This window comes from Labrus bergylta, chromosome 21 (assembly GCF_963930695.1).
Source record: "Labrus bergylta chromosome 21, fLabBer1.1, whole genome shotgun sequence".
NCBI classification, from domain to species: Eukaryota; Metazoa; Chordata; class Actinopteri; order Labriformes; family Labridae; genus Labrus; species Labrus bergylta.
The window spans coordinates 23,469,716-23,494,249 of record NC_089215.1 but is presented as its reverse complement, the minus strand read 5'-3'; the positions used below and the strand labels follow the sequence as shown (position 1 = coordinate 23,494,249).

At 40.6% G+C, this 24,534-nt stretch overlaps 2 protein-coding genes and 1 long non-coding RNA gene across 3 annotated transcripts; 1 reads left to right on the top strand and 2 right to left on the bottom strand.

Moving 5' to 3' along the window:
* Positions 1-347: 347 nt before the first annotated feature.
* Positions 348-8,936, bottom strand: LOC109986752 (leucine-rich repeat-containing protein 4B). The gene is made up of 3 exons (XM_020637535.3): positions 8,542-8,936; positions 3,899-4,499; positions 348-3,789 (listed from the first exon to the last, which is right to left on the bottom strand). Exons 2-3 carry the CDS (start codon positions 4,139-4,141, stop codon positions 1,798-1,800), a joined length of 2,235 nt encoding a protein of 744 aa, XP_020493191.1. The 5' UTR covers positions 4,142-4,499; positions 8,542-8,936; the 3' UTR covers positions 348-1,797.
* A 1,955-nt stretch (positions 8,937-10,891) lies between these two features.
* Positions 10,892-15,903, bottom strand: LOC114920427 (uncharacterized). Its single transcript, XR_003808761.2, has 3 exons — positions 14,525-15,903; positions 14,313-14,440; positions 10,892-13,373 (listed from the first exon to the last, which is right to left on the bottom strand). It is a non-coding gene; the product is annotated as an uncharacterized lncRNA (long non-coding RNA).
* Positions 15,904-17,912: 2,009 nt separating this feature from the next.
* LOC109986761 (heparan sulfate glucosamine 3-O-sulfotransferase 2) lies at positions 17,913-24,444 on the top strand. Its single transcript, XM_020637549.3, has 2 exons — positions 17,913-18,534; positions 22,010-24,444. The coding sequence occupies exons 1-2, from the start codon at positions 18,059-18,061 to the stop codon at positions 22,626-22,628; spliced, it is 1,095 nt and encodes a 364-aa protein (XP_020493205.2). The 5' UTR covers positions 17,913-18,058; the 3' UTR covers positions 22,629-24,444.
* The last annotated feature ends 90 nt before the right edge of the window (positions 24,445-24,534 follow it).

The following is a 24,534-nucleotide window of genomic DNA, read 5'->3' as shown; positions in this document are numbered from 1 at the left end:
CATGTCCAGTTTGTGCTCAATTACAACAAACATTTAAGTTTACTGATAAAAACACTGTAAATTGGAAAAGCATAGTAAAGTGTGCCTTCAGAAAAAAAGGCTTTAATTTAGAATTAGATCATCTTGTTCTTTTAATAACGTAAATTTGTCTACGAGGTTCTGTAGAGGACCTATAGGAGAGTGACTAAAGCCTGTGTGAACATGTTAATAGAGCAGATGGAACCTATTATCAGGGAGGTGACTAACGGCTTAACCACAAACCATACATTCAATCCAGGTTTATCCAAGAGGCCTGCACAATGTCTCACTCTTTACATGTGTGGTTGCCATATTGACCAGCCACAATCCAATATATGATTGATTTATTTCACACGTAATGATACATGGCTAGACAACTGTACACATTATATCAAACTAACAAAAATAAAGAAATACATAGTTGAAACGCAAGAAGCGTAAATGGCATTTAACATATGAAAGTTACACTGTAAAAATGTGGATCTTACAATTGTCATACAACCAGACATTATTATTATTAATATACTGTACATTTCCATTCATTCCAATCATCCTAAGAAGGATGTTTAATCCCTTCTTGAATGCTGCTGCAGATATATGTCTATTCATCCTTATGACAGCATTATATGGCATGATTATGGTAACCATGAGCAAGGAGGTCATATCAAATATCAGTCTAAAAAGCAAATATCTGTCTACTGATCTGATTCAAATAACACATTGTCAACACTTTATTTTACCCATACAGGTCTTTGCATTGGGTTACCCTTCCAGTGTTTGAGAAACATTGTTTTACCATTATTTGATGCTGGCATTTAAGTATCAGAATTGTCGATTCAATACCAAGTAGCTGGCTTTTACAAAATACATAATACACTCTCAGAACACAAAAGTCTGTAATGATTTTTACTGAAGCAACAGAAAAAAGTTTGTCAAACAGAGATCTGCATTTACTGTTCTAAAACCTAAATGGACTTTATGTCACAAAGCCAATTCAAAGATTCACAATGAGTGTTGCAATTGAGCCCTTATGTTTCTGAGAAGTAGCCAAACTTAAAACATGTATCAGAAACAACCTCCACTAACATCGCCCCTGATTATTCACAAAGAAACAAACTTTACCAGCTTATACATCCACACCAAAATATCTCTGAATCGGAGTCTGCAATGATACATATTTAAATGAAAATATATTTATATAATTTGTGGGTTTTTCACAGTAGTTTGTACTGCACTGTACCTTTTTGTCCATCTATTTATGCCTACATAATTGTCACCATGAGGGAGTCTGTTGAGTCACTTGATAGAGAGTGTGGCTTGTTTCTTTTATGTGGAAGAAAACTGTCTCTTGGATTTGTTCTGTAATATCTCCGATCTTCAGTGTGGTGAGTGCCGTGCATGTCTTTCGTCTCTGCTGGCCAACAACCATTTGGGACTGATCACTCTGAAAGGCTAGTTTTCCCTATGAGAACACAGCTCGTAGAAACTGCAAAAAACATTTGCTTTGGCACACATTTACATTGTAGCAATGTCCATTCTTGATCTTCATGGCCATGATCGTTACTACAAACACAAGTGACCAATTGTGGTAATCCTTGGCTCAGTACACTGTCACGGATAAGTCTATGTGTTTGTGTATGGCCGTGTCAGTCTATCCCCTCTCCTGGTGTAATGTCAATGCACTCCAGTGTCTAATCATTCAGCGCAAAATCCCAACATCAATCCCCTCTCTGTCTCCAACTCTTGCTCACTCTCTCGCTTTACTCTCGCTTTTGTTTTTTAAATCTGAGTCTCTTGGACATTTTCCTTTGAGTTCCCCTTGAAGAGAAGAGGCTCCATTTGAGGATTCTGGTTCTGACCCATGAATCCCTTGATCGATCCATGTAAACCCATGGTAGGCATGGGCAGAGACATTGGCAGGGGTGGGGACATAGAACTTGGGTTGGTGCCATTGCCCGATGAGGTGAGCAAATTAGATGTAGAGATTGGGACAGATGTACAGGAGATGGGGATATCATGGCCTTGCATGCCCTTGTTACTGAGCATCCCTACTGGTCCCATCCCTTCGGGGCCAATGCTCAGACCCATCACGTTGTTGTTAAAATGATGGGTCTTGTAGTAATGGTTGAGAGTATCAGAGCGACCAATGTTGGGCAGGTTGACGATTTCTGGATGATGTCTCCTCAGGGTTCCTTCTCCACCAGTGACAGAATTCATAGTTGAACCACCTGAGATGCCACTCCCAGCTCCAGCACCAATCTCATCTTCTACATTGACAATTTCAATGGCTCTGGCAGGGCCGTGGTGCTTGTGTAGCTGGTGCTGCTTCCGGAGTTTGTAGAAGACAACCAGCATTACAGCTGCCATAAAAGTAATCGCCACAAAGCAACCAATGATGATCTTGGTTGTTTTCATTACGTCATCCAGGCCTGGGATATTAGTTACCTCCATAATGGACACAGTCACTGCATTTTCAGTAGCTCTGTTGGCTCTTGGAGACAGTGAGGACAGAGAGGAGAGGGAAGGAGATATAGTGATGCCAGGTCGGCCCTCTAACACCCCTCTCTGAACAGTAGGATTAGGGAAATCTATGAACGTCTCATTAATATACTGTCTTGCTGAGTTCTCCTCCTCTCCTCTGACTGTCTCGACTGTTTCCACAGTGACGGTGGTGAAATAACTGTAGCTGTTGCTGGGGTCTGAAGCAGACACATTGAGGACGGCCGTTGCAGTGGTGTTTCCAGCAGAGTTGGTAACCATGCAAGTGTACTGCCCGGTATCTTGCACGGTAACGTTGGTGAAGTTGAGCGTGCCGTCGTGAAGAACTGAGATCCGTACTCTGTATGATCCATGGGTCATCAGAGTGCCATTTGGAGTGAACCAATTCACTGAGGTCATCGAGGTCCCGGTACGACATTTAAGCTCAGCAGCCATGCCCTCAGTGACATTCAGATCAGTGGGTGGCTCAACAATCACTGGGGCATAGCAGGTAAAGTGACTCTGGTCTAGTTCCCCGATGTACTTTCCTTTTATACCTGGAGGTGCATGGCAGCGAGCACAACATGTGGTGTTGCTAGGAACAGTTTCTTTCAGCCACCAGCTGAGCCACAGCACATCGCAGTTGCACACCCAGGGGTTGTGGTTCAGATGTACCCTCTCCAACTGGTGCAAAGGAGTAAAGAGGTCATGGGGTAGAGAATGCAGGGAATTATGGGAGAGGTTGAGCTCCTCCAAGTTTTTGAGGTCATCAAATGCATTGCGTTCAATGACCGACACTCTGGAGTGCATCAGCCACAGCTTGCGAAGTGACACAAGGCCCTGGAAGGATCCAGGCCTGACTATACCTAGCTGGTTCCCTGACAGCTCCAACTCCTCGAGTCGAACCAGAGGTGTGAGGTTAGGGATGTCCTTCAAGCCACACATACCAAGATTCAAGAAGCGTAAGTTGACCAAGCCTTCAAAGGCAGCCTCTGAGATGAAATCCAGCTTCCTGAGTTCCCCTAGGTCGAGACGACGTAAAGAGGGAACCCGATGAAAGGCAAAAGCCGGCAATGTCTCAATGGGGTTGTTCCGTAGCCATAGTTCCCTTAGCTTGCTGAGGTACTCAAAGGCTTGTGAGGGCACCACTGTGAGACGGTTGTCAAAAAGCTCCAGTGTGTTGAGGTTGGGAAGGCCATTGAAAGCTCCCACCTCAATTTGCCGGATGTGGTTCTTGGAAAGCTGGAGGATTTCCAGATGCCGCAGGTGTTTAAAAGTGTCAGACTTGATCACCTGGTGTAGAAACAAAAGATCGAGACATTTATGAGAAAATAAGTTATACAGTTGTCATAATACATGAAGAGTTCATGTGTGATCGGTTTGCAGATGAATCCATATTTACCTGAATTGTGTTCTCTTGTAGATTGAGGTATCTTGTGTTCTCTGAAATACTGTCTGGGACTTGATCTAAGCTCTTCCTTGTACAGATGACACGGCTCGCCTGATTGGAGCAGGTGCAGAGGGTGGGGCATGGGGGTGCTGCCTCTGTCAGCTGAGGTCCATGGTTGTGAAACCACAACAAGAGCTGGACCAGCCAGAGGAGGGGGGAAGGGGCACAGGGGCTGGTCACCATGACAACACGCATGGCAACTGAGTCATGACCCACCCCTACTGCTATGATGTTGATAAGTCACCTCTAAACAAGGGAATTTATGTGCTTATCTTGATCTTCATATTGTATCCTTGGATTCCGTTTTCTCCTTCAGTCACTTTAAAAATTTTGAGGAAAATACAATATTTTTCTGAAGTCTCAATTTATCATTAATATGCTCTTATTTTACTTTGCTCATGCTTCCTTCACTACCAGACAACTTGTTCTTTTCAAAATGTACTTTAAGGGAACCCTGTCTTTTTTGTTCCCATGACAATAATTCAAATAGAAATAAAATTGGGGGAGGATTTTGTCTTTAAAGTGTTGTCTCTGCAGAGGCTGTTTCTTCTCACTGTAGGGGGAGAGAGAGAAAATAGAGAGGAAAGGAGGTCAAGTAAGTGCACAGTGCAGTAGCTTTAAGATATTAGCCTAGCATATGCATGCATGTATTCCCAGGACTGAATATGAATCTCAAAATATTACAATGTTCTGTCGTCAGTATGACATGCTCTCAGGCTTTCTTTTCTAAAGAGGTGGATTTCAAATTGTGGCCTCTAGTCTCACTGGTGAGTCAGCTGCCATTTTCTTCATAGGTTGAACTTAACATCTGGGTCATGGTCTGAAATGGCCACAAAATGATAAAACCTCAAGCCTGGCCACAAGTGCTACAGCAGACCAATAAGGATTATAGTCTCGTTAACCACTATGTGATACTGGTGATAATTCTATTTCAACATATACACAAAGAATTAACAGGGAATACAAGGTTGTTTGGATGCAATGACAAATGCTGGAAGGACTTATTTACAGCGAAGGTTAATGCAGAGATTCATGCAATCCATCACAAGGCAGCAGTGGAAATTTAGCAATTAAGATATGAAGAAATTATTATTGACTCCTGAAATTTTTGCTGCAGTGTTCATGCTGTGTTTAATAAGCAACAGACAATGGGTAGATGTGTATCAGGGGTAAAGAGGGTCGTCACTTCATCAAAAAGGTTTGGGTTTGATTTCCAACTGCTGCAGTCTTCCAATCGCAAAGTGTCCTTGGGCAAGACACTGAATGCTGAGTTGTTCCTACCAACGGCACAGCAATCAGTGTTTGAATATGATTTGTGCTGATGGGAAGTTTAGGCCTCACACAGCAGCCTCTGCCACCAAGTGTTTGAATGCGTGTGAATAGGTGAATGTGACATTTAGGCTAGTGATTGTAGGACTAGAAAAGTGCTATATAAGTGCAGAACATTTACAAGAGCTTAACCACGATGGAGACAACCACAAAAAAATGACAAGTAGACAGTGAATGACAAAGATTACTTTGACTTTTGGAAAGCATAAATCTGTATTGGAGTCTTTGGTTTGGACCATATAAAATTTTTGTAACAGAAACGGTTGTACACATCAGAGGACTTACTACATTTAGAAAAGCCTGGGCTGTTTCCTTTACACGTATATGCCAAAAAATAAAGTGCTCATTGTTTTTTCACGCATGTAATGAGCCACACTATGACTCTAGAAGTCACAAGCCTGCGTTGTCCGTTTGAAATTAATAATGACATCTTTGTTTATGTCACTCATTATATGATCACTCTGAAATTACATCACTATCTGATACAAGCGGACTGTTGGTTGCATTTTCCACTTATTTCAGCAGATATTTTGTAAAATGCTCCATGGCAGTCCAAAGCATCTCCTCTCCTATGCAGCGAAGATGCATGCGCTCCTAGAAACACAGTTGCTGTGGCAACCTGCTCACTCACCATCTTGTGTTTTTACTGTCCAGTGCCCTCTTCCACATTACTGTGTTTAGCTGAGCCTTATCAACATTTGCTGGTAAAAACTGTTTCCAATTTGTATTTGACTTAAAGCTAAACACCTATTCCATCCATTTGTTTTTCATTTTCCTCTGTCACACCAGGTGTTAGAAAAGCACAATTTCGGACATCTCGTATTTACATTAATACTCTACATTGAAAATAGATTCATCTTTGCCTTCAGTATGAAAACAGAGGGGACACTTATACCGTGAATGTTTATATCTTTAAGGTGGATACTGGGGTCATCGTCAGTCTTTATAGCAAACATAGCTTTGAGAAGAAAGCTCATTAGGGAGCGAATGCTAAAAATAGAAGTCATAGATGATCTGAACATCCCACAGAATCTTTCTCTCTCTCTGGGCAAATACAATACACACTCAAAAACACACAAATGCTCAAGAATCCATATCCAACAATGTCCCAACTGCAAAAGTGAAATAACAACAAAACACCATTCTCCATTAAGAGAATGCAGGCTTATGCTAGGCCTAAATGTTACTATAAGCAGCCTGTTTGCAGCACTCCTAATCATTGTGTTCTCCACACTGCTGTCCTTCCCTCAAGAATCTGCTCTTCATCCCCATCCATGAGGTAATTGTACATTTCAATAATAAGTCTGACAAAAAAGAAAAGTTCCAGCGTGTCTCTCCCAGACATCAGAACAGTATCTGATCCACAGCAATGGTTTGATAGTTACGATGAAATGGTTCACTGAAGCATAAAAACACAACATCATTAATATTCAGCTGGTCAAAGAATTGATCATACCAGTGCACTCGAAAACAGAGGCTGTTATTTATGCAGCGTTTCATACACTGGAACTTCATTAAAAACACTCCTGGGGTGCTTTTCTTCTTTTCTTTTTTTATTTCTCTTGCTACTACCACCATTTTTAAAATGCACAAGCAAAGAGTTTATTCAGAAGAATGAAAAATAATGCAGCTGCATTCAGAAATTAATATTGGTCTTACACAATGCAAGATTGTGTTTGTAATATAAAACACACACATTTCACTCCTTGCAAAGTATACAGCAAAGATGGAGGTGTCAATTGCCAATAATAATTTGTTTTATGATGTAATGTTTTCTCCAAGTAACATTGCAGACATACATTTAAAAGACTGCTCTGCAACCTCCTTGCATTTAGTATAAATGTTGCTTGGGGCAGACAGTGAAAACCAATCCATGTATAAAACAACACGGCTGGAATTGTATTAAGGGAGAGACCTTGAATTTTCAAGCAGGACGCCTGTTGCCTTGACCTCCCATCTTCAAGTTCCTCACCACAAGAACAACACTGTACAGCGATGATGCTCTCTTATTTCTAGAATATTACACCTTGACTCATCCGAGGGCCAATTCCTTCTCCAGTGGCCTTCATCTTCATCTCTTTTTTTCTCTCTGACGTGCTTCAAACATCATTTTTTCTATCCAATTTAACTCACAGGTATTTCACTTTCTTGATCTTCGCTGTTTTTCCATGTCAAGAGCAGATTGCAACCATGTAGATATTGATTATTCGATCAAGCCTGAGAAAGCGCTCAGTCGTGAAAAGACAAATTAGCTGCAAGCTGCTGACCAATTGCTACAAACCAATCACATCATCGTCAGCGCCTGATTGTATCAATGCTTGCTCTCCACGACACAGTCATTAAGGTTTATGAAGAGGTACAAAAAAATGATGGTGCTGTTTGCTTTCAGGCTCTGTGATGATGTGGGATGTTTCCTGTATCAGGCCCAATTAGACCTCATGTATTTACAGATGAACACAAAGCCACACAGGTGCAGCAGGGCCAACATCATCCGCTGTAACTATGACAACACTAGATTGGTTGAGGACGTGGGAATCAGGGATGGATGGGATGCATTTCACCTGTTTTGTAACATCCTTTGCTGAAAGATTCAAAAGAAGCAGCTTCATCCCAAATATTTCCCCCACTTTCCTCTCATGACAAATATATTTCTCTTATTTTTATCACATCAAACCATTACACAGTAAGGGGGAAAAAAACAAAATGCTGCTATTCCTCCTGCAGTCTCAGCCTCTAATCTGCAATCTGTCCTCATCATATAGCCTCCAGCATAATATATCCTACAATTCAAAAGAATGGCCTTATTCATCTATGCAGCTGCGCTCACTACGGCGCACCTTCTCGGGAACGCAATTGAAATTCTGAATAGGCCTAATTCTGCACATGCTGCATTACAAAATGGCTTGCATCCATTCTCTCTCTCTCTTAGGGGTAATGACAACATGACTGCACCCAAAAAAATAATCCATAGGCTATAGCTCGGTATTTTTAGAGGGGTTTTGTGTGAAAATGTGAAACATACACACTTATGTAAGGAGGCATGTTATTAAAATGTATTCACAAGGACTATCACAGCCTTATTCTTCAGACGTCTTTCACTGAATTGAATTATTTAGTTGAACTATCATGCATCCAAACAACCTCTGCACGTTTCGTTATACAATTTGTGTTACCTTACGAGTGATCGGGGCATTCGTGCAGATTAGGTAACAAATGCAATAATTACGCCGGCCATTTCAGTACCTGTGCATCCAATACACACGTACCTTAATGTTTCAGTGGCTGCAGCTTGAGGTCGATGTTTTTCTTTCTTTCTCCATGTCCCTTTCTCCCGATCGCCAGTTTTGTAGCCTCTGTCCGTTTTCCCCCCTCTTCCCCTAAAATGTATCCGCTTGTTTCCACGGCAGTGAGCTGGCTCTTGTTCTTCTTCTTCTTGTAGGCTATTCCGCAGCGCCAACGCAACACGGGGGGCTACAGCGATGGCAGGTTGGAGATGAACACAATCCACACTCACATACACACACGGAGGGGGGAAAAAGCAGGGATCAGATTAAGGGGTCGTTGGAGAAAATGATGTTAGTATTATCACATTTAGGAGCGAGGTCTGGGACGAGAGCATCCATGCGCCTTATCATCATCCTTGGAGAGGAACGCAGGCAGCACAACGCGACGGCGCCCGGTGGGCAGAGCATTTTGCGTCCAGCACAAGCGGCTCTTTACGCACATTCCGTATGCTTCAGTCTGAATCCCACTAAGACAGGAGGAGAAGATATGAAGGAGCAACTCATTATGGATGTACCTGCGTATTTAAGAGATTTAAACGTCTGAGAAGCTATATAATGCAACATTGTTATGGTTTGTTTAAATCTTAAAGGATTGAATTCAAATTCAACAGCATAGGTTGTATGCATGTAATCAGTCATATCATTAATATGACTCAGCAGGATGAATTGAGTTACTGTGTTCATTTTAATTCAGTGTATTTTCAGCCATGTTTGGCCTGTTTATCACCATGCAATAAACACCTGCGTTTAACCAACAAGCTAAAACAACTGCAGTAGGAACATTTCTGCTCCACTGAGGCTTAAACAAGTTTGTAGGTCTACTAATGTCCATATCCATAATGAATGTACATGCCAGCATGTGCATTTTAGTAATGTCCAGCTAGGATTCAATCTAGCGCACTAATTAGCTCTGTTTTCTGCGGTCTTTGCATTTGAGCACTTTTCACCCTGAAGCAATACTTTGAGGTGGATTTAAAACTATATAAGGAATCCAAGGCCTGAATGTTTTGTTATCAGATCACACTAGAGCTATCACACTGCAGCCCATTAGCCTGTATGCATGGTTTAAAAAATACTGCTTAATGCAGAACATGTGCATTTTGCATGCAGCTTCTAGAGTTTGGTGTAGGCTTCTTGACAGCTGCACTTTTTCATTAGCAGATTGAAAAGAAAGTCAGCAACTTATTAGCCAATAAAGCAGGCTTAAGTCAGTAAAGAGATGCCAGTCTCTCTCTCTAAGTGGCTTCACTGTATCGATCTCTGTCATGTGTGTGTCCACATGTGTAGAGAGCTTGACTTCCTGTATTCTCATTATCCCTGTCACAATGTTGGCAGCATTTATTATGGTTCAAAAATGTGCAGAAGAGGAAGAAGTGCCCTTTGCAGCTTCAGCTAAAGACTAGTTGTTGGTAAAAATAAACCTCAGTACATCTTTTGCTGTGTCTCAGCTCACACTAAAGGTCAAAGGACAGAGAAGGCCAGTTATGCTTCAGAAAGACCCCAGAGGTATATACTCTCTCTCTCCTCCTCTCCGTCTCTCTCTTACTCTCTCTTGCCTCCTCCCCCCTCCCTCCGTGTGAATGCCGTAGTGAGCATTGTTCACGACCACTAGCTTTTGCTGAAAGCCGCACAGCAATGAGGTCTCTGTGCCTTTTTGCCTCTCTCTTCCTCTCCCCTTCCCCCTCCCATCTACCTCTCTCGCCTCTCTTTCTTTCTCTCTCTCCCTCCCTCCCTCTATTAAATTTCCAGTCACACAGTGGTGCAGAGGATATTCCTCCTTTCCCCTCGTTCTCCCCTCTTCCCCTTATTACCTATCACTCATGCTGAAATCTTAGCCCACATCCAGTCTCTCACCGCGACCCTCGCTGCCTTTGTGCTGCATCTTTTTTTTGCCTTTCCAACCCCCGCGCCATTTCAAATGATTTGGCGCCGTTAATGCCAAACCCACCACCATCTATGCCTCTGTTTCCTTCCTCCTTCCCTCCATCCTTCCCCCCTCTTCTTTCCACTCTATGTCCTCACTTTGTCATTGCACATTGAATCTGATATCCCCCTTATGCATGTAGGCTACGATTGTGTGTGTGTGTGTGTGTGTGTGTGTGTGTGTGTGTGTGTGTGCTGGCACCCTTGAGCGTGTGTGTGTGTGTGAGTGGGAGTGATAGAGGAAAGGGGAGGGAGAGGGACATGCATTTGTGCACAGTAAATGAACAAACACTCATCGCTGTATTGCTTGTGTCATCAGTACAGGAAGGCTCTTGGAGTAGAAAATACAGCGCAGAGAGGGCTGAGGACATTTTCCAAAACGAAACCCAAACCCCCATAAACTCTTAATGCTGCGTTCAGGAGCCACGGGGGGAGGAGGAGGAGGGGGAGGGGGAGGGCGAGGAAGATTTGGCAGCAACATGCTAGTGCCCAGACATATGTGGCATGCTGATAGCACCAGAGAGGTGCAGCTCACACTGTGAAGAAGCTTTGGAGGGGTGCTGATACACATCCATCACTCGCTTGGTTTGGGGGTTTTAGCTGCAGGCTGTAAAAGTGGGTGGAGGGATAATTTCACACAGTTCAAAGCAAAGATTAAGAATGTAGAATTTTTTATTTTAGATTTGGCCAAGAAGCATAAGTGATCCATTTATCCCCAAGCGTCCAATTGGGATTGTGAACAAAGTCATGTTTTTTGATGGTTATTTTTAGAAAATGTAACAAAAAAGTTGGATTGGTGCTCATTGCCATCTGTGCGAGAGAATAAGAGAGATACAAGCGAGAGTTTCGAGTTATTCGTGGTGACATCCCTGTGTGTGTGTGTGTGTGTGTGTGTGTGTGTGTGTGTGTGTGAAAGAGAGAGAGAAACAGGGAGAGAAAATAGAGAGAAAAATCCTAGTGTCACAGTATCTTAGCAACTGCCTCCATCTCCTTGGAGACAAGAGCTGACATCATTTCCTGTCTGTGAGAACTCACTTTTGGTTTGTACACAGTGTGTTTGTGCATGAGAGGGCATGTGTGTGTGTGTGTGTGTGTGTGTGTGTGTGTGTGTGTGTTTGTTTGTGTGTTGGCCTGTGTCCACGTTTATATGCAGATGTGGGCCCGCAGAGTGTGCAATCACGCAAACAGGACGGATTTTAGTGTTTCACTCAGGGTGCGTTAGAGAATGTCACTCTATTTGTAAGTCAAAAAAAATCATTTTATGCAATAAGATGATTCTACTTCAGGAGATTATTTTTTTTATCTTTGTGTTGCTTTAGGCTGTTGAATAGGACCTTAGATATAGCTGTTACATTGTCACATGTAAACCAATAGTAAAAGTGTTTTTAAGCCTTTCTTATAGTTTAAAGTACATTTAGACTTATTTCTGCTGTGGAAATAACATTACTAATGTAGAATATCTGTGTTGTTTATTTGTACATTCACAGCAAAGTCTGTGAATTTGCACCAAAAAGTTTTCAGTAACTGAGTGTGAATAGAGTCAGGGTCTCCTTTAGGCCTACCAAAAAACCAATGTGATCTATAACTGCCACCTTGTGACGAGAGGAGTGAACTGCAGCCAGAAACACATTATTTCCAGCTCTAAGAATCTTTTATTCCATGTACACCAACATACAACATATTTCTATCTTAAATGATCCTCAGACATCAAATTAATTGTATAAGTGAATTTTAAGAATGCTATATGCAAAATCACTGGTCTGATTCTTTGAAGCAAACTGTCCTTTCTTCACACCAGATAAACAGAGAAGCGAACTTGTGTTGCAGTTGTACATACACAATTCAACATCTGTGCTTTCTTACTGAGATAATAAAGACTGGTACCACTATAGAAGGGACGTGTTAGCTTCAGATGGTTAGGAGACTGAATGTTCACTATGATAGCATTGGTCTCAGAAGTGGGGATATCACTCAAACTGTGTTATGTGTAAATGCAATATGTAACCTTTCTGGGATCCTATCATTCTTATCTGCCAAATCTAAAAAAGCGGGTCAAAAACTCATTTTGATGCCGGGTGTGAACAGTGTGTTTGAGTAGTGAAGTTCTATGTGCATGACTATGAGATGTTTCACCACATCTCATAGTTTCTAGTCTTCTGACTACTCAAAGCACTTTTACACTGCAGGTCACACCCATGGTAGTGATCACTATGTAGTATCATACTGTGGGAGAAATTCAGGGTTAAGTGTCTTGCCTAAGGACACATCGGACATGTTGCCCAGCTGGGGATTGAGCCCTCAACCCTCCGGTTGAGAGGCGACGACTGTACCAACTGAGCCACAGCCGCCCCATGCATACCAGCATAGAAAAACATAGCAGCCATATGTTTTAACCATTATGAGATTAACCAAGAGATATATGTGGAATCACATGCATGAACAACTTATTAGCATCAGAGTTAATATGATTAATATAAGAAATGAGGGGCGCTGGTGGCTCAGTGGTTAGTGCACGCACCCCACATAGGTAGGCTGTAGTCCTCCAAGCGGGCGCCCCAGGTTCAAATCCATCTTGTGGCTCCTTTCCCGCATGTCATTCCCCACTCTCTCTCTCCCTGATTTCCAACTCTATACAATGTCCTGTCTCTCCATTAAAGCCAAAAAAGTCAAAAAAAATAATAATAATAATATGAGAAATGATTTGTTTGATTATCATAGTGTTCATTCTGAGAAATCCTTCATTTTCCTGAGCTTCTTTCTGTCATGATCGCAATTTCCTGATTTGATTAAGTTGTTGATGTTTTTTTAATTTTCTTTTTTTTGGTCTAGCTTGATCCTGGAAGCCATCTTTAGCAGCAGCAACAGCATAATGTGCACCAGGAAGGCTTCAGCTGCCAAAATAAAAGAAGAAAAGAATAAGTGTCAAATTCTGGCATAAACTCATGTACATGTAGTAAATGAATGACTGAATGAATGTTGGTGTTATATCATTCTCAAGAAGAGAATACATGACAATGACAAAAACGTTCAAGCTTACGTCTTCTGAAGTCAAAATAAAGAAGATGCATCTAATGGTTAACAATCACACACTCTGGCTGTTCTTGTTAACACAACAAAGATGAATTTCTTTTTCCTACAGACATTATAAGACAGTGTCGTTCAAACCCGTCACTGAACTGTTTCATAGGTAGGTTTGTAATATCGTGTATCTATTGAGTATCCAGCTGCAGCCCCCGGAGCAGAAACCACTGGCCTTACAGAAGTATGACTTGTTCCTGCCTTCACAACTGCTTAAACAACAGCTCCCCTTAGTGGGAGTCGTCTATCCTATGATTAACCTAGTTAGGTTTATCATTATTTAATAATACTCAAGTTACAAAATCTATTATTTGTAGCTTCTTATCTATAAGTCACTTCAGGGGCTTTTGTTATGCTCCTGGGCTGCAGCAGGATAGTATTGCATTTGATATAAGTGTAAAACCATCAGCAGACATATATGGTGTTTCTAGTTGATGTTTGTTACACAAATGCAGACAAATGCAGATAAAAAGCATCCTTAAATCCCCTTTCCTCACAAAACTGTTTTCAAATTATTGTTAACATCCTTGCATGTAAATTCACATTTTTTTCAGGCCTCTGAAGGAGGCATGACAAAAACTTTATGAACAAATGTAATTTGATTTGAGATCGCAAAACTCAAACAAATACCAACACAATTCTACAATAGATGTTTGTTGCAGCAGCTCCTAGATCCTAAACTCTGCTTGACTTACCGCAACAGACTTTTTTGACAGCATGTTCATTGATGGGGCACTTCAGAAGTCCCTTACCCTCAAATAGAGACAGTCCACGAGGAGCCGAATGTTCGGGTGTTGGTACACTCTGTGTTCTGGTAAAGCGTAGTTCTGATCAAAACTGTGATGCATGGCCACAAGAATGACTTTCCTGATTCCTTGTTCTTTGACACAAACACAAAACACAGATCAGATTTGCATCTAAAGGATGAAGTATGATTGAACATTTCATGTTTCTGCATGATTACCTGAGGCGCTGGCCAGAGCTGACAAAACGTCACTCTCAAAGCGGCTGACGATGGAACAGAAGATGATAACGACATCACTCTTGGGGTGCCAATTGACCACCTTTGCACCTTTGAGTTTTTGAAAAAATGTCTTGTGGGAGCCAAATGTTTCTCCTGCTATATATGGGAAAATCTTGAAAGTAAATGTTAATTTAAAGCTACAATTATTTTGGGGGGGATTTTGAAGAAGTCAAAATGCTTACTTAACATTGATTTCATCCGGTCAAAATATGTTCTTTTGATTTGACTTTAGTTTCATTACATTTCACTGATCATAAGTCTGAGAGGTAGTAGGCTATCTTAGTCTTGAGATTAATTTTTGGTTAACAACTTTTTATTTTTATTGTTTTGTTCAACACAAATTCTGCCATTTTATGTTACAGCAAAAAACGATATTTCATGTTTAAGCAAAGTTTAAACAAAGTACAGGATTTCAATATTGCTCCACCCCAATCAGCTACAACATTTTGTAACGTTTTTCTTAAGCTAATAGGTTCGTGAATGCAACACTTTGAAACCCCTTCCAACCCATATAAACACTACATAGTCGAATTATCGTTAGACTCTAACAGACATTGCTTGAAATGGTTAATGTGTTCAATACGACTTCTGTCAAAAAGTCAAACCATTTCATATCGAGTTACTTAGTGTTAGCCGAGTGCTTGTTGAATTGTTGTGTTCTTGTGAATCTTTCTTCAAGTTTCTGAGGCTTTACAGGAAGTCAAATGTTTACACACTGTCATCTTTCACTTTCACTTTGGTTAGGTTGTGCTATGTACTGGGGATGCAATGTCATCATCTGACCAAAAGGTGTCAGTGTCGCAACATTGATGGGAGTATGGAGAACGAAATTGCTCCTACGAAGTCTACAATAGCTCCATATAATTTAACTCATTAAGTCGAATAAAACAAAAATAGTAGTTTTTTTTATTTCCGCTGTTATAAAACGAGCATTTATTATTTTCTACCTTTCTGACTTTTTAAGGAATGTTTTACTGTAAAGATCTGAAGAGAAACTATATGAAATGAGCTATCAGACTGAATAATTCTCTGTTCATACTGTACCTTGAGGGTTTAAGGGATGTCTAAATTATTTCTGCCATACAGTAGGCAACGTAAAGCAACTTTGACCTTTTAGACTGTTAAAAATCATTTAAAAATATATATATATTAAATGTCCTGATTTTTATCTGATCTTACTCTGAGCAGCTGCACAGCTATTCTACTTCAATCATACATTTGACTTTATATCATAACACTGTATTAATTGACATTCTGACAGGCAAACATCATTGTGGCTGCATTTTCTCACTAAATAAAACACTTGTGTGCGCGCTCAGTTTGACGAGAGGGTGTGAACTGTATTCGTGGGAGTGATTCTTCATCCGTCTGTAATGTAGCGTTGTTTGGATATCATCTGTATCTGCACTCAGAGACTTATCAGAGTCAGGATGAGATGACGCCTACTTCAGCTCTCTTTGACAAATGATCAGTGCTGCTGATGGAGCGGTCAGCGAGCAAACTAAGGCCTTTATTCTGTCAACTCCAGAGGAGAATATTAAGGAAAAACACGCTCAGTTTTCCATAAAACTTCCATCATGTTCTGTCATAATAACAGTCCCTAGAGTCTGCAGAGACTCATCCCTTTGTGCAAACCTATACTAAAACCAACCTCCTTTTTGAAATTGAAATTTTCTTCAATGTAATCTCAGCATAAAGGATAGATTGCAATTCTCTGTAAAGTTTCAATATTCCCTTATTTTTAATCTTACGTACAAAGAAATGTGTCCTAGCCAAGCCTTTTTCTCCATATCAAAATGTCTTGTAATAAATTGCTTCATGTTGTTTTCTGTCAAAGCACATCAGTCTAAACTGACTGACACTCTATACAAGATAAAACAAGACATATGTTGTGTAAATCAAACCAAGGGTAAACTGATTTCAGGTACCAGCATCCCTGATAAAAACCAACCGCACACTCAGCAGAGGTGATTATAACATTTAATCACTGATACCCCATCGCCCGACTGTGCAGGCTCCTCGTCCCGAGGTTTGATTTACCCGCCCTCTTCCTGAGGAAAAATCTCATTCAGTAGACGGATTGCTGAGCAGGCCTCTCCGACCAGCAACCTATAAATCATTCTTTAATCAGAGGCCTCTGAGATTGGGCGCAGACACCCGCGGGAGCACCACTCTGTGACACCTCCACTCCTCCCAATGCGTCTCTGCAGTTCTGGGAGTTTTTATCCTCCTCTTCTTTTTGCCTCCTCGGGCTTGTCTGCATTTGTATCAGTCATCAAGAATGTAAGAGGGATGAGACACCTCAGGATGGCACCCTGCTCACACACACAACTCTTTCCTGTGCTCAGAGGGAGGAAGTCAAAGCAGGGTCGACATCAGGGATTTGAGGCGGCAGGAGAAGGCAGGCCTACAGAGTGTGTGACGACTGATTTGCGGTAATTTAAGTGACGAGTTTTTGAGAGGAATGCATCACTTAAGTTTTATATCAGTTGATGTAAAAAAAGAAGGTGCTGGTTTATCACCTGGTCTTTTTTTCAGTCAAACTTAGGTTATAAAATCTTTGTTATTAAACTGATACTGAGCCTTAATGCTGCATGGTTCTTATTTAAAGTGAACATCAAGAGGCTCCCTCATGAAGTCATAAAAGAGTCAAGTGAAAATATTAGGTTTTCCAAAATTGTAAAACTGATTACAAAGACAACAACTAATGCTCACAAAATGTTTATATTCATGCAATAACTTACTAAAAACAGACCAGAATGTACACTTAGGAGTATAGAGGACATGTTGTTGCTGCATAAGGGCTGCACAAAAGGTAGTTTGAACATTGAGGAACAATTAATGAAGATATCAGGAAAAAAATCTTTGTTTAAGTAAGCATTAAAGAAAACCTAAGCTAATCCACTTAGTTCAATCAAACAGGAATACAAACATCAACTTGAAGGAATTAAAGAAGACATTTTTTTATTCTCTGAATGTGCTGTTTTGATCATGCTTGTTGCACCTGATAGACTACTATCAACAATGACTCAACCCCCCCCACTGAAGCTCTTTTTTTAATATTCATATGTTGATGCACAGTAGTCCCTTTAAGCTTAGCCTAATTTAAAAGAACAAAAACAAATTTGAGTTCCAAAAAAGAATAAAGTCAGATGAGTCTGACAAGCGAGCTTAATACTTTTTTATGCAAAGAGGCTCTGACGTCACTGTGGTGAAATATTTCCCTTCTCTCAGCCTGCTTGGAGCTGTCAGAGCGCGCGATGACCATGGAGGCGTCCAGGAGTTTAACAGGAGGATTTCACTACCAAACTGAAACTGAAAGGACGGGACGCAGGTTTTGGATTTTGTTTTGTCTTATTTTTCCTGCTTTGGAGACAGAGGACAGTTTCGCGACTTGAGAGACTAAAAACAATCATCAAAGGAAGGAACGTAGAATCAATTTTAAAATCATGCACTGTTTATTTCCATGGAGAGATGGCATGCGTGCTCCTCTTCAATCGGTTGCTTCCCTTCTCACACCGCCTCACAAGAACATCCTTGTGCTTATTGTCCCTTTTTCTGTCATACTTGTGCTATTGTGCACTATTCCCAGCCAACACAATCATGCAAACGTCAGGTGATCCGACGCCCAGCTGCCAGCGCGTCCTGGATCATGGAGCCAAAAGACGCATCCAGAAGTCCTGCGTTCTGCAGCCGAGCAGCGCCGACGCGTCCCGGCTGAAAAGCGATCAAAGACCCTCCACGAACTTCCACACCGACACGCCGAGCCCTCCCATGAGCAATTTGAAGTTTGGGAATAAAAAGTTACCGAATGCCATCATAGTTGGAGTGAAAAAAGGAGGCACGAGAGCTGTTTTAGAGTTTATCCGGATTCATCCGGACGTGCGCGCGGCTGGCACCGAGACGCACTTCTTCGACAGGAACTATGACAGAGGTCTGGAGTGGTACAGGTGAGAGCGGCACCTGCACAGGTGCATGCATGTTTAGCCCAGTGGCCACGTGATCTAATATCAGATCTACAAATTAAAACAATCTGGTCCTGTTTTGTGACGTAATCACACATTTAATCATCTGATTTAATTGATTTCTGAAAGTGTTTTTACACCATGAGCTGTAAAAAGTGAATCACAGGAGAGACAGCTTTGCAGTTGTGTAAGAAGATTACTAATATCCAGGTTTAATTAAAGCTGTAGCCTATACATTTGGCTAGGGCCTTCAGCATTTCCTATGAGTCTCTGTACATTGAAAGCTGTGTGTATCCTTAAGGCTTCATATAAAATCATGCATAATGTAATAATGCAGCACCACTATGACCTATGCTTGGAGATTTGAAAGATTGAGCTGATAAAATTACTCATGAAATTACACATTTATTTATATGTCGTAGTAATTGAGGAGTATCGATAAAAACACATATGTAAATAAATATATGACAATGATAGGATCTTCTTCTATACCACTTTCACATTACATCAGCTTCTTATAGTCATAAATATGATATAGCCCTCCCCATGGTGCCTCTCTGTCTACACGGTGTTTTGAGGTAAACCCATTAGAAGTGTTTTCTTCCATCTCTTGACTCATTAGACTTTCTGAATACATTAAAATACTTTAAGGCATAACCTGTCCTTTCTTCAGCTAAACAACTCGTCAGTACAAACGCAGTCTGGGACTCTCTACCAGGACTCTGAGCTGCTTTCATGTTGTTTCTTGTTGAAATAATACCTCAAAATCTATGGAAAGTTGATGTTTCATTGGTTGCAAAAAGCATCCCTCATATCATTCGTTCAACAAAGATATGTTCTCATGTTATTATGAAGCATCCAAATGATTTTTAAACTCCCTCATTACAGATTTAACGCAGAAATGTGTTCCCTTTTAGACATGAAATATTGTGCACATGTGCACACAGACAACCAATCACACACATCAATACATCTCCCGTTAGTGAACGGCTGTCACGCAGCCTGCAGGAGGGTTGTGTATCAGTGGTAGAATGAAATAATTAAAGACTCAAAGTATCTCCACTAATTGGCACTCGTCAGGAAGGAAGGCGGCTGAAGCCCTTTTATCTCCTGGATGTGTCTGAGAAATATGAACTCTAGCCTATTACTGCAGTTTGACTGTCACCTGTCAAAGGAAAGGTCATTTGCCAACGGACTTCTGAGGATCCCTTTCCAAACTGTAATTCAGAGAGTCTTCGGTAAACACTCATCAATGAAGGCCAAACTTAACGGTTACAGTCCCAGTATCAAAGGCCATTGGAAAGTGCTGTTTGCCTTTATTTGGTTCATTAAATTCATATCCAAAGAAATTATAAGAATTAATATTAGTAAAGTTAACTGCCAAGGTGTGGATGCATCAGTTGGTCATTGATTGGAAAAAGATAGACAGGAAGAGAGGAAAGTAATAATGACATCAAATGCTAAACGCTAAAGCGCAGTGCTTGTTTTTTTTTTTTTTTTTAAAGATTTATTTTGGGCTTTTTTTTTGTGCCTTTAATGCAGAGAGAGGACAGTGGATAGAGTCTGAAACCAGGGAGAGAGAGCGGGGAATGACATGCGGAAGGGGGCCACGGGTGGAAGCGAGCCCGGGCCTACCGCTCGAGACGAGAGTCTCAATACATGGGACGCGCGCCCTAACCATTGCGCCACCAGCGCGCAGTGCTAGGTTGACTAGAATCCTAATTTCTATTTGAATTTTTTTTTAAACCAAATAAAAATATAGGATTTATCAACTAGACGAAGAAATTAAACAAAATTGTTACTTAAAGCCTGATTGAATGGCTTTTTTTAAATTCAAAATTAGGGATCGATCTTAGCTACTAATTTTCCTGACGTTTAAACAGACTTTAAAATTCTAACAAGTAGACTAGTCCAAAGTTTATAAAAATACCCAGAAAACACACCTTATTTAACATGGATAAACACTGTCCTATAGTATAATCCTTTAATTATTAGTTGAAATAGTTTGTCACATTCTTCAACAACGAAATTCACTGCTATGTTAAAGGCTTTATATGTGATTTTTTGATCCAGCAGATGTCGCCCTTGAGCACCAGCATGAAACCAAAACAACTCGCGCTGCATTCTTGTGTTAGCATGCTAATGCTAACGATCTTTATTATGCTCGTATCTTCACACTGCATGTAAATTTACCTAAAATGAGCGTGATCTAGAAACACAGTTAAGCAGTGAGTACAGTATGTTATTCTTCTTTTCTCTTGTCCCTCAATTAAACAACTTTTATACGCGAGGGGAGGAGTCAGCCGGCCATCCCGACGATGTAAACAAACTGAAGATAGGACTCTGAAAACTCTGAAAACATCACCGACAGTGGGACAGTGTTACACCCATTGTAGACAGTCATGACTCACAAAGTTATTTTCAGAGGATATACTTGATTTCTATTATATCTAAGTGTGAAAAATGACATATAAAGCCTTTAAATGTTGCTGAAATCTGTGGCACTTTGTGATATGCATTACTCTGCAAGTAAACAAATTCAAATTGGTTTTCCACGTTCTGAATGTAGTGATGCCTTTCCTGTAGAGTGGTTAAATGCCGGTTTAACAGCAGAATAAGGAACACACTCAGTAATAAAACTTCAGGTGCAAAACAACAAAAAAACTACAAGTAAACACAAAAGACTCCTGCTTGGTTTACTCCCATGCAGTAGAGCAGGACCATTATCAGGACAGCCCCAGCTAGTGGTGAGTGGATGTGTTACAGTTGGACACAACATTTTGGCTTTTTTGCGCCTACAGTACATTATTAAAAAATATCAATGATTAGTTTAACCAACTAATTCTGGTGCCAACTAGCAACTAAAGGGTTATACTGTTTAATAGTTAGGTGGACTGATAGTGCACATCAATAGTTAAAACCATGTCCTTAGTCAATGTTTAAACTGGAACTTCAAACTTTACTCTGTGCATATACCTGTTCATTACTCTGAAGACTTCAATGGCCTAGTTTGAAGACCCAGAACTATCCTCACAGAGTCGCTCTGCTGTAAGTGTTCTGTTTGCATTTATCATGATTTATTACTCTTGAACTAGGCTGGCTGATGCACAGGAGAGCTGTCTGTGAGACTGGTCTCCTGTGACAACAGACTACTATGACTGTGCGTCAGTGCTCTTATTATCATTTACATGAAGAAACTGGGTTCATGGCCAAACTGGAGCTTCTCTGTTGGTTCTGTGGCTTTGAAGCTCACTTGAGTAATCCTGCCCTAAATAGACATCTAATACACAATTTTTTCCTTTTGACAGAGTGAAGGCAAGGACAGTGTGTCCTCTGTCTGAATCCGTTAGCTTTTGTGGTTTTTATGTAATTCAAAACAGTGAGAAAATGTTAGAAAACACTTAAATAATGTGATTGTAAATGAGAAACCTTTATCTTTGTGTTTTTATCTTTCATTCAGAGGTTTAATGCCAAGGACGCTTGAAAGCCAAATCACAATGGAGAAGACGCCAAGCTACTTTGTGACAAAAGAGACGCCACATCGTATCTCTGCTATGTCCAGAGAAACAAAGCTCATTGTGGTGGTGCGAGACCCAGTGACCCGTGCAATATCGGACTACACTCAAACTTTATCCAAAACTCCTGACTTGCCCAGCTTCCAGGACCTGGCCTTCAGAAACCAGAGTCTTGGCATTGTAGACACAACTTGGAATGCTATCAGGATCGGTTTGTACGTTCTATATCTCGAGAACTGGCTCCGCTACTTCCCTTTGGCTCAGATCCACTTTGTTAGCGGAGAGCGTCTTATCACAGATCCAGCAGGGGAGTTGGCTCGGGTGCAAGATTTCCTCGGGTTAAAGCGAATTGTCACGGACAAACACTTCTACTTTAACCGCACCAAGGGCTTCCCTTGCCTTAAGAAGCCTGAAAGCAGCGGCTCGCCTCGCTGCCTGGGAAAGTCAAAGGGCAGAACTCATGTGCAAATAGACAGAGACGCTATAGAGCAACTGAGAGACTTCTATAGACCTTACAATGACAAGTTTTATGAAATGGTGGGTCATGATTTCAAGTGGGAGTAGAGGAGTGTTTTTAAACTGAACAAGAAAGACTGCCATATTTCTTTGTCAAAAACCTCCATATTATACTGAAAGGAACAAGAGCAGACATGTTGCAATGGCCCAAAAGATACGCTATTCATTCTTAAGTCTCATGTTTAAGTGAAACAGCCTTTTTTTTTATGGAGGAATAGTTTTTGATGAACATATCATAACTGCTAAGTGGGGCTGTTAGTTATTTTAGTTGGTTATGTTCGTGATACTAGCCAGCTATGGATGCATTTATAGCACACTGGCTTTGGAGCAGCAGCATGTAGCCTAGCAGTTGCCGTAACTTTAGCAAAGCTATCTGTCCATTAAATAGCTTTGCTTTTAAATTTTTTAATTCAAATGAAAACCTGTTTCTGTCTATGGAGATCTTTGGGCTGTTACAGCATATTTTCTCTTGTCAGGCATCGTATAATATGTCGCTACTGAGATGGATAGCTAACAATCTCCAGACTTTATGTAAAACTACAGGAGCAGTATTATTCTTTGTAAGTGACACTGATGAACATAACATTTAGGATGACATTGCTTTTGCACTTGTAATGATCAGTTACCAGCTATCATCTGCATCCGGTTTTTGCCAGATATAGCCATCCGTTTTAGCTTTGGGTTTCTGTTCCTGTAACTGTGTTTTATTGCTTACAACTATCTCCATTTGCTGACTGGTTTGTGAAAGGAGGATATTCCAGGGAATGGGATTAGTTCCTTTTTAAAACCTGCTTTACTAATCAAGGCAGGGCTTGAAAGCAAGACCTTGGAAAATGTCAGTGAAGTCTTCAGGGAGGGCAGAATTAAGCTGCAGCACTATGGTGGGAAAGCTGAAACGTGAAGCCATAATGCAAGTATGAAGCACCAAATATCACTTACTGTTGGTGCATTGCCATACTGGGTGTCTTTCTCCTTCTTTCCAGCTTGAATCCGTTAACGAAAAAGTCAATATATGCTGTATCATGCACACCTCACTTTGTGCTCTATGCTTTATTTGCTCAATTCATGTTTGTATTTAGTTACGAAAGTATTTAATCACTGCCTTATTCACAATGTTTGTCCATGAACATCATCGAACAAAACTGGATCACAGATGCAATTTTTTAATTATGAAATCTGTCCCATCTAAAACATTGACTTTGATAGAATACATTTCACACAAAAAAACATAGTTTTTATCCCTTCTCGCAAACTTTGTTTGATTCTTATAAAACAAACCAAATCAAACATTAGTCCTTCAAACTGAAAATCTATTCAGATTTATACATCTTTGGAAATGTTTGATTGTGATCCCATACCCCCATTTGATCATATCTAGTAAAATGATGCTTTTCAACAGATAAGATCACTTATAGTTTTTAACATATTTTCCCTGTGATGCCTGTGAAAACATGTGCTTTGAGGCGGTGTATTTCATTCTGTACAGTTTGTTGTGTGCCATGTGGTGGTAGGTGGATGGGGGGGGTGTAGGTGTAAAGAATTTCAATCACTTTTCAAAGACAAAGCAGGCAACACCTCGTCGTGGCAGGTTATCAAATAGAATCTGGGACTGCATGTCACATGATTGCAGTGAAAAGTTTGGATTCTGCTACCTGGTATGAATACTAAAGCCAGACTGTTTGAGCCTGAGCCAGACTGATACAAAAACAGAGGGAGAAACTATCTTGTGATACATGAGTTAGGATTAGGAGGAAAATCTCATGATTTCAAACAGAACAGAGTAAATCATTCTGCACCGAAAACGACCAACATTTCTGAGGTAACACTGGAGAGTTTCACTAAACAGAACTGCTTTAAAGTTGAATGTCATCCTGTTGAATCTGAGTTATACATATATGTAAGTACAAGGGAATAAAACAGGGCCCTGAATGAACAAACATTAGGTATTTATTTA